Here is a 10,806-nt window from a genome sequence, read left to right on the forward strand (position 1 = left end):
AATAACAAATATGAATCACTGAAATACAATAGGAATTAAGTAAATTACAAGTCAAATGACTATTGATATTCAAAGGCCATATGGAAATATCACAACAAATATTTTATTTTAATATTTTATTTCAAAGTCATGCCACAAGTTGACATAAAATACAAAATAGAGAAAATAAATAGCCTAATTCAAGAAAAAATATAAAATAACCACAGTGTAACCCAGGAGAGACAGTAACAAACACACAAAAACAAAACACACATCTAAACATAAATAAGATACAGATTTATGAACTCATACAATCAGTAAACATACAGTATTCAGTTTTGTTGAACACAAGACTCAATGGATAGATATAAAAGATTAAACAAAGAGGTATAAAATGTTGATAAAAGATACTTGTTATAAAGTTCCCAGTATCTGCTACCGTATACAGAATGTCATCATGCAAGAGATTATTCATGTGTCAGTTTCAAGTTTAACATCAGCAGAAAAAATACAAGAGTATCACAAGCTCATTCTCTGGGGAAGAAAACAGGAGCAAGAGTGAGAAGTCACGCTCTCTACGAGCATCCGCTTGTTCTTAAGGCTGTGCTGCATCATGATGCTTAGACAACTGAAACATGGCGCCATTAACGACGGTTCGCGTCAAGATGGAGCAGAGCGCTTCCAATTGGACACAGTGCATGCAGCAGTGCAGGCCGAGCAAGCTGGAGCCTTGCGGAGAGGGGGCGGAGCTACGGGGCGGACGCCGCAGTGCCATTCGTCAGAAGCAGAAGGAAACGCTCAAGAACAGGATCTCGTTGGTGGAAATGCAATAGATGCTTTAAAAAGCAATCTTGTCCTGTATCTTGTGAGTTACGAACTGCTGAAATCCCCCCCCCCACCCCATATGCAGTCATTCATGTTGATGTGCAGTTATACATGATGATATCTTCAGGAAATATTGTAGTAATATCAACATCCCTGAAACTGGATGTTCTGCAGGTAATTGAAAATATACTGGCTACTGCCACTTTCACACATACCTGGGCATCGCCAGGCACACGTTATACATATAATCCTAAAATACATGCAACACAAGCTTAGACTTGTGGGAGCAGCAGCGACATTAATAATGAATCTTACTGAATCTTACAGTGAGTCTTAATGAATCTTACTGAATCTTACAGTGAGTCTTAATGAATCTGTAACAATGGAAAAATGCCCAAGCAGGAAAACGAAAGTTAGACAAAGCAAACAATGCTGAGTATCAGTGTATCAGCTGATGGGAAACATTAGAATAGGTACAACAACCAGGCTAGTCTTGGCATGGCTGGACACAACACTAGAACACTGAAGATTGAGAGCTTTGTTAAACCTTGTTTGACAAAACTGACAGATAATACAATTAAAAACAAACAGAGAATACAACTTTAAAAAACTTATTCAAAGCTCAAACTGGGATGGCACATTAACAACCTTCATGGCATTTGATCTGTGTCAGCACATCTAAATTACGTGGAGCTGCCAGTGTAGAAGAGAACGCAGAAAAGAAGACTGACAGAAGGATATTACCCTGGTAACAGACGTCACTTGAGCCTGAAGCCATGGATCTTGGAATACATGCAAAAGTGCAACAACATGATGCTTTCAATAAAGTTTTGTTGAACAATGCCCAAGCAATAGGAACTGGATGGATAACCATTTGTTCCTGACTCATATTTCATTGATTCTATTAGATTATTATTCATTAGATTATGGAAAAAAACCCATATTGTTTCACATTTGGCTGCCATCAGTGGGAATGACTATGTTGATGTGGTGAGAAAACTCACAATCCCTGTAAAGTCTTTAAGAACTTTCTTTTTTTCCTCTTAATTTGGAAAATGGAACAAATAACACAGAGAGACTGAAACACTGGTGGATTTAGTTGGCTTAGGTTGTTAGTCTGGGTGATATAAAACCAAATCTCTTTCCTGAATGACGTCACATTGTCTCTGGCTCTGTCTCCAGTGTCTCCCAGTATGTTTTAGGCAAGTCTGTTTGAAACGAGCTCTCTCCTGCTTTGGAGATCCAACACTTGTAATCTTCTTGGCACTGCGTGTTCAAACCAGTAAAATGACATCCCTCCCTCCAAACACATGTCCTGTCCGTCAGAGCTCATGAGCCTTCAGACCAAAGTCATCACATGTGCAATCAGGTAGGTCATGAACGTCACTGTTCACAGGAGGTCATGATGCAGATTCGACCCTAGAGCTTAATCTACCATTTCATATAACGATCAAGACTGTAAACACAGTGACTATAATGCTTGTAACTCTTGGTTATTTACTGTAAAGGAAAGATACACATCTTAAGACAATGTGAAACATCTTAAATGATAAAAAGAACAGTCAGGAAAATGCCCTCGCTCAGGAAATGAAACGGAGTGGCTGAACTTGTTCAAACATGTGCCTTGACAAATAAAACCGGTCAGCTACACCACAGCTGACATTCAAAAACATCTTGGAGAATTTTCCATTATAAGAGAACACCAGAAATTGTATCATATGAAACTATATTAAAATAATTGTTATGAGCTTCTTTCATCTGTGCTAAGCCCATTAAGTCCAAAGCAGATGAAGTAATGGTAGAGTATAAATAGATTTGTAGCAATTCTTAGTGAAACAGCACACTAGCCATTAGAGATGACACAAATCTGGTAATCATATCCAGCAAGTGTCTATAAGTGGTTCAAGGGAGATAATCTACAAACATACCAGTGCAGTGCCCCCTAGTGGAGTGGAAGAACAGTTTTAATAGGACCCACATCATGTCACATACTGTTTGGCAGTAGCTGAGAGACCTTAGCTATAGAACACACACATCCTCACATCATCCTCGGTGCCAGAGTGAGGTATACATGCAGAGTGTGTCTGCGTAGGTGTGTGTGTGTGTGTGTGTGTGTGTGTGTGTGTGTGTGTGTTCATAGAACCACTTGTCACTGTAAAGCACTACTGGCAATGGTGGAGTCCAACTTCTGTTTACACATCCAAGACCAAACGATCCTTTAAGTATGTCTGAGAGACTTGCTCAGCACAGGCATACATATACAGACACAAACACACACACACACACACACATGCACGCATGCATACACACACACATACTCACACATGCTCACGCAGTAGCTAAACAGTAATTTTCTGATGAAACCATCGCTCCGGCAGTGGCATTACCATGGAGATGTCATGGCAGAGAGGCTGGGTAGGCCTTTGGTCCCCGCAGGTGACTGGCTGAAGCAGGAAGCCGTCACCCATCCTCTGCTTCTCTCTCCTGTTGCTAAGTTACTTCAAACATGCTTCCGCGCATCCATGGAGTATCCAATGAAGCGCAGTGCAGGAGTCCACACAAGTACCAGGTGCCAGACTCCTGACAACAGCGTGTGGAGAAAACCAGTTCCTCAGTTTTTTTTTATTTTTATTATTATTCTTTTGTATTTTGTTGTTTTTTTCTGGTAGTGATAAGTCGGAGGAGTGGGGTAAGCACACCACCAATTAGGTCACGATCTGCGTAAACGATGTCTTCAGGTTGATCGCTTGACTGCAGGGAGGGAGCAGGGGCAGGACGGAGGGGCAGGATGGAGGGGCAGGATGGAGGGGCAGGACGCAGGGGCAGGACGGAGGGGCAGGATGGAGGGGCAGGACGGAGGGGCAGGATGGAGGGGCAGGATGGAGGGGCAGGACGCAGGGGCAGGACGGAGGGGCAGGATGGAGGGGCAGGACGGAGGGGCAGGATGGAGGGGCAGGATGGAGGGGCAGGACGCAGGGGCAGGACGGAGGGGCAGGATGGAGGGGCAGGACGGAGGGGCAGGATGGAGGGGCAGGATGGAGGGGCAGGACGCAGGGGCAGGACGGAGGGGCAGGATGGAGGGGCAGGACGGAGGGGCAGGATGGAGGGGCAGGACGGAGGGGCAGGATGGAGGGGCAGGACGCAGGGGCAGGATGGAGGGGCAGGACGGAGGGGCAGGACGGAGGGGCAGGACGCAGGGGCAGGACGCAGGGGCAGGACGCAGGGGCAGGATGGAGGGGCAGGACGGAGGGGCAGGACGCAGGGGCAGGACGGAGGGGCAGGACGGAGGGGCAGGACGGAGGGGCAGGACGGAGGGGCAGGACGGAGGGGCAGGACGGAGGGGGGAAGATTTCCGCTGTGGTAATTTGGCAGTGCAAACCTGTGACCAGGACTCCATGATGCTCCCGTTACTGTGGCGACCTCAACTGCTCAGGCATAGCCCTTACGCACACTATCAGAGCAGTGTAAAATCTTACAGAAGGGGAGCTTAACTCATTAACCGAAGATTAATGAATACATGGTAAATAACTGATGAAGAACAGTGAGAGAGAGAGTGGGAGAGAGAGAGAGAGAAACTGAGAAGGAGGAATATAGAAAGACAAAGGGAGGGAGAGATGAGGATTAAAGGATAGCATGGGTGAGGTCACGATCATTGAGTGGTCAGATGTTGGTTAAATTAGTGCAGGTGATCAATCGCACTGTCAGCGTGCCTGGGAGGTCGTTGTCTTGGCGACTGGCTTTATCTCTCAGGTGAATCGTGTGCTGCTCCTGCCGGTCGTTAGGGTCACTGAAGAGGGTCACCTGACCCAGGAAGGTGTCAACAATCACGTTCTTATTGTAGATCTACCATCACGAATGGGCCAATCAGGAGAGAAAGGTGATGCGTTAAAGGAGCGTTGAAGGGAAACGTGTAAGACAACGTAGAAGCAGACCGAGATCAGAGCTGCTGACTAGAGCCGAAGAAGAGAGCGACACACTCACCTCAATGTGAATGCCCTCTTTGGGCTTCTTACGGTAGAACACCCCCTTCACGTCAAAGTTAGGGCAACGTGTGTCCTTATGCACAGGAGACCGAACCTTCTCCCCCTCACAGCTTATAATCACATATGGATCAGAGGCTGGAAAAGACACCTGGCAGTCACACCTTCAGACCGTGAATGCATTCAAACTGCCAGTCATGCATTCAATACTTTCACGCTTTATCTGACGTCTTGGGCAACTCTGCAGCTATGCACTAAAAATGGAGATACAGCTGAATCTGCATGGAAAATAGGAGACAGGCAAAGTACTTTCTATTTTTGGATAAAACTAGCATTGACATCTATAACCAGGACTGTGATGCTGTATGAAAATCCAGTTAAAGGACAGATGCAAGGGCATTTTCTTATTACAAATAGCACATTAAAGCCAGTTTATAGACATGGATGACTATGCAATATTGTAAAAAAAATATCTTGCTCCAAGCAAGGATTTTAAAGACATTTTGATTGTGAAACACGAGTGCCTCACATTTACTAGTAACTGCAATTTGTCTGACAAACTGTGGTACATCAGAATAAATCAGGTACTGTGCGAAAGAAAATGGCCACATTGGAGTTATGTGGCTGATTAATAGCAGCGGCACCCTGGAACACTGTGTGTTTGTGTGTCTCTAGGGTGGAAGGTATTTATGCTCATTGCCAATTTTCAGGATCTCAGCTGTTGATGTCATACTACGTTTTGTAGGGAACCAGGCACTGCAGTTTTCTGTGTACCCAAAAGAGCTGCCTGTATGTTTAAGATAAGAAGAGCAATTTGAACCCACTTAGTATCGAACACATAGCAGTCTAAATGCGGCATGTAATAGTAATACGAAATAATAACACCCAGACCCAATCAGATTTGAAAACGGGAAGGGACCAGAAGGAGTGCATCCTAACCAGAACGAGGGTGGATTTAGGCCTCTAGATCATTAAAGGGCAGGTACATAGGGGCGTAGCCTGGACGCCTGCTAGCTGTTAGCAAAGGTTTACCTCCATTGGAGTCTTGGCCCTGAAGGCCTTCAGCGCTCAGCACGTGCACCTGGGTGACCAGCTGAGGATATCCACACATGCCTGTCCAGCAGGTCTGAGGAGGCTCATCCAGGGTCAACTCTCTGAAACGACACGGTGACGTCAGCAGAGAATCAGCACCTCCAGACTACTAATAACCCTTCAGGCACAAAAGCGCTTATGAATGTAGAAACTGCCACTGAAGAACCTGAATACAGTTGAAGATTCCAGGGTGAAGATTAAAGGAGCTATTCTAGCCTGAGAAAGCACAAGCGTGATGGAGGCATTAGCAACATGATTTACTTGCAGTCTGAAGGCACGTCAGTGAAAACACGGAGTAGGAAGTCTCCCTGCTGGCCAGGATCAAACGTTGTGGGAATGATGACATAGCGGCCCTCTTTCAGCTCTTTCCTCAGGAAGACGCACCGAGAATTAATGTAGATTGAGCCAGCAACCTTCTGTTGGGCCGAGTGCATACGGTACTTTCTATTCAGCTCCACCTGGTGGGAGGGGGGGTACACTGCAACTAATGAGGCTTTTATCAGGACACAAACTTATTGTTCAGTATTACCTGTGACAATTAGCGAATGATGTAGGTATTTATGAAGGGTTGTAGAATCTATAGATCTCTATAGATCTATCTAATGATTTAACCACGTCATAGTATCCTGATGGCATTTGTATGTCTCAGATCAATGACGTCTGCCCTGTTCGTTATTAGTATGTGATAACTTTATGTTCCAATACCCGATGGATGTCAAATCCAATCGCCAGATTCTCCCCTTTGCCTTCCTTAGGAGTCGCTCTTCTCTCATTCTGCTGCAGGCAGATCAAAACTTCATCCTCCAACTTCCTCACGTCAAACACATACTATAGAGAGGAACACAATACCAACAACAAATGACACTTGCAGCCTCTCAAATCCTGATGAATGACCCACACACACACACACACACACACACACACACACACACACACACACATGAACACAAACACACACTTACTTGGGGGTTCTGCAAGAAAGTGGCCTTGTGATTGATGCAGCCCCCGGAGCGGTTGCGGAGAGGGTCGTCCCGGTAGACCCAGGAGCCTCTCATCACCTCCTCCTCCCAGGTCTTATGGATGCTTAAGTAGGATGTGTTGATCAGCCGGCACAGAATCAGGTCGGTGAAGTAGTGAGAGAAATCCTCAAAGTTCATCCTAAGGTCATAGTTAGAGTCAGTGGGGAATTAAGTCAGCAGGTCGGTAAATGAAGTGTTGACAAAAAAGTTTTAACCAAACACATACAGTACACTACACGTGGTAAACTATGAAGCAGAATTCATTGGTGAGCAGAATTCTTTTTTTTTGCTTATCTTAATTTTATCCCAACTCATGTCTGTGGCTCCTTTGGTGATATGTTACTTTAACCTGAATCCAATATTACCCATAAAATCAGCTTGACCATATACCTTCCAGAGTGCAGTTTGGCATGGCCAAATGTAGACACATTAATAGTTGCATAATTGTCATGGGCTTAGAGCAAGGGTGGAGAACTAATGCATGGTTAAAAAATCAAAGCTCTCACCAGAACTCTCCGTCGTCCTGAACTGTGACACCTAGCTTTTCCCTCTCACTCTTGCTCACCTTCTTCCACTCCTCAGAGCTACAGAACACACACACACACACACACACACACACACACACACACACACACACACACACACACACACACACACACACACACACACACAGACAGGGTGGTATTCATCAGACAGAGACTGAAGTAAACATACATGTTGTCTCAGACAGCATCTGTGGCTCTGTTGTCTGAGGATTTCTACAAAACAACACAGTATGGCTCATCAAGCCCTCAAATAATATTGCATCTGGCCAACATATGAAGAACTATGGCTTCCCCCTCAGTAATATCTGTCTGGCTGCTTGGTAAATAATTCAGAGACCAATATAACCATAGCAGAGCTGCTATAGAGCTGAAAGCTTAAAGCTTTGCAAAGGCTGGATGTATTAGGAAAAAAGTTCTTGTTCCAATTACAACTGCATCTCCATTTCACAGCCTGCCGTATAGTATAGGTAATTTAGGTTGGCTCTGATAAAACAAGAACCCAATTATTTAAAGATGTAAATATGGACGCGTAAGCACCACAGAACCCCTTCCCTTCCACCCAAGAGACGTCCAATTTTACACCCACCTGCATGGCTTGATTTTTTAATTTCATGCTGATTAGAGATAAGAATAGACACTTCAGCTGAATCTGTGTTATTTACACTTAAAGTGTCTCATGAGAGGGGACAGAGATGGTTTTCTCTAATCTCTATGGATATTCACTACTACTGTACTATATTCATTACTGTGCTATAATAGGTAACAGCATTTGTGTGCCTGTGATAAGAACAATGCTAGAATTAATAACACCTACACACATACATTTTACATTTTGGAGTGTTTAACATCTAGTCAAGTCATGCATTAATATATGCCATCGTATGTATGCCATCCCTGCATGTCATCACATGGATTTCTTCACAGAAGTTTGTGTTTTTTTGTTTGCTGAGTAAAGTCAGTATTAGTCCTCCAGTCCAGTAGGGGGCACTCTTACCTATCGCTCCAGGGCCCACTCCACTCCTTCTCACCCCAGGGGTTTCTCATGCGGATCATGTGCAGCTTCTCAGATTTGAAGAAGGCCAGCAGGCCATGGCCCAAGCGCACCTTCCGCACATCCGTGACGGCGTAGGCGTGTCCTTTAACCAGGCCGCAGTCCAAACGAGCCTCCATGTCCTCCATCGTGGTTGCCTGGGCAACACGACGATCAACAAACACCAATTCAACTAACGCAATAAAACAACAGAGCAGAACGGCAAAAAACAAGCAGACTACTATGTGACTAGCCCACGCGAAGGTACAGAAACAGCATGATGAAGTGCCGCTTCATTTGACGCGAAAATGAAACGACAGTAGAAACGTCTGTGCTACGAAACGTACATGTGTAAATCACACGGTGCCAGGCCAGCACACCCCACTTAGCATTGCAGCGTGGGGCGAAAACGGAGCTCTCAGAATATGACAAGGCCTGTAACCTCCCTGTGACACCCGTTATTTGTCAACATAAACATTCTCAGATTGGCTTTGTGTCTTCAGAGTACAGGGAGGAGACAACGATAAAAAGGCAATTAGCCGTAGTCTGGAAGAAGCGCGGACAGGGATGTTAAATGGCCTTTGTTACATTCCAAAAATAGCATTCTTCAAAATAAATGCAAACTGTGTCTCCTAAACAAAAAAGCAATAAACGGCCCAAGCCCCATGGCCGTGTGACGTGAATGAGCTAGCTCTCTTTGTACTCCAGATTAACTCAGTTCCCTAAGAACGCAATGATTCATATGTGGTTGAACTGATTTTTCACTGCTCTGACAATACGCTTGGACGTCAATATGTTCACAGTAATGTCGTGTCACTGTGTGTGTAAGGCAGTTATTGTTAAGCAGGTCACACGGCTATTCCGAAATTGCTACAAGAAAATGAAATTCTGGAAGAAAATGATGGATAGGCTATTGTGCAACTACGCTCTCACTGGGACCACACAAGCAAAGTAAAATCATGTCAGTGCATTCATGAAGTCACGCAAAAAAAGTTCAATATTCTATACAAATGCTGAAGCACAGAATTAGTTCTTGATGGAAGTTCTTGATGAGGTTACTTTAACTTTAAGTAGATTCTCGCTCTTCCCACCCTGATGGAGCAGCTGATGAGGCCATCTCTGTTGTGGACCTTCAGAACCCTTTCAAACAGCTGGTTCCTGGCCACTTCGTCCTGGGCATACTGGCCCTCCAGAAGGTCCACGGGTTCGGACACGCCACCAGTGAAGTCCACCAAAGCATCGGCTGTGTTGCCACCATCCAGGGCTTCGTAGCAGCCGTACACTCTGCAGAGGCAAAGCCATCCTGTATCTACTTTGATGACCTTCCAGCAATGGTATGTGCATTGATGCAGATGCCTTGTGCAATTCTCCACACCCTCCTCAGCTGAGATGCTTAAATAAATAATTAAATAATGATGTTACGATGTCCTTACGTTCTCCTTTACCGTAAAGCTTGCTGGACCGTGTGTTCACTCTAGGACTGCCGTCGGAGTGCTAACGCAATGCAGTAAATACAGATTTGAACAATATTCAGATCCTTCAAGTGGGTGCTTACTTGGCATAAGCCTTCTCCACCAGGGCGCTCCAGAACTCGTTGCTGTCGTTTGAGTGGCAGTACACAAGCTGGTTGTCGACGGTGGGCAGGCGGTCGTCGATCACCACGTCCACCCATTCCCCAAAGCGCCAGAAGCGGAAGTGGAAGATTCCCGCGTAAGATTCCGGTTTCTCCGGGTCCCATTCCTGATCCCTCCAGTCTGGGATAACCTGGACAGAGGGATGATGAGGATGAATAACACATCTTATGAAAAACCCCTTTAAAACACCACAGCTTATGAGTACCACCTTATAAATACACCCTCAGTCTAATAGCTCAATTCCTGAACAAAAGTACAATCTAATTTATCACCATGGACTTTCTAATACCTGTTTAAGTTGTGAATGCTAGAAGTTTAATAATCATCTCCATTTACATTACAAAAAATTGGAACCGCAACAATTATAAGCTCTGCACCAGCATTAGTGGTTTTAACAATTGCCTGCCATGTGATTTAGCAGTTTTAGCCCTTCCAGAAGGGCATGCGGGCTGCAACCAGCTTCCTGTGGGAAGGAACCTTGCCAGTCAAGCTTTCCAGTCTGAGCACTTCAGCGTGTTTCTGGGAAGCTGTGGTTCACAACACAGAAGCTCACGTCCCAGGAGAACATGCAGCTGTTAACAAAATGATAACAACTTTTGCTGGAGGGGCATCAGAGCGATTTAGAGGGCGTGGAGGGGGGAGCAGGGCTACTTTCATCACTACGGAGGTCCTACGAGACTGGAGAGATTGGATTTGAAACGC

At 45.1% G+C, this 10,806-nt stretch overlaps 1 protein-coding gene across 2 annotated transcripts in view; it reads right to left on the reverse strand.

The window, feature by feature from the left end:
- Positions 1–114: 114 nt before the first annotated feature.
- The window catches only part of capn5b (calpain 5b), a 20,253-nt gene continuing 9,561 nt past the window's right edge, over positions 115–10,806 (reverse strand). For both annotated transcript variants that reach the window (XM_076980331.1, XM_076980330.1), the window contains exons 4-13: positions 10,026–10,234; positions 9,562–9,754; positions 8,435–8,628; positions 7,402–7,479; positions 6,839–7,034; positions 6,582–6,704; positions 6,138–6,334; positions 5,817–5,938; positions 4,786–4,922; positions 115–4,647 (exon numbers count right to left, since the gene is read on the reverse strand). In XM_076980331.1, coding sequence (XP_076836446.1) covers positions 4,465–4,647; positions 4,786–4,922; positions 5,817–5,938; positions 6,138–6,334; positions 6,582–6,704; positions 6,839–7,034; positions 7,402–7,479; positions 8,435–8,628; positions 9,562–9,754; positions 10,026–10,234 — 1,632 coding nt within the window. In that variant the 3' untranslated portion in view covers positions 115–4,464. The remainder of the gene's footprint in view (positions 4,648–4,785; positions 4,923–5,816; positions 5,939–6,137; positions 6,335–6,581; positions 6,705–6,838; positions 7,035–7,401; positions 7,480–8,434; positions 8,629–9,561; positions 9,755–10,025; positions 10,235–10,806) is intronic.

This window comes from Brachyhypopomus gauderio, chromosome 18, assembly GCF_052324685.1.
Source record: "Brachyhypopomus gauderio isolate BG-103 chromosome 18, BGAUD_0.2, whole genome shotgun sequence".
Taxonomy (NCBI): Eukaryota; Metazoa; Chordata; class Actinopteri; order Gymnotiformes; family Hypopomidae; genus Brachyhypopomus; species Brachyhypopomus gauderio.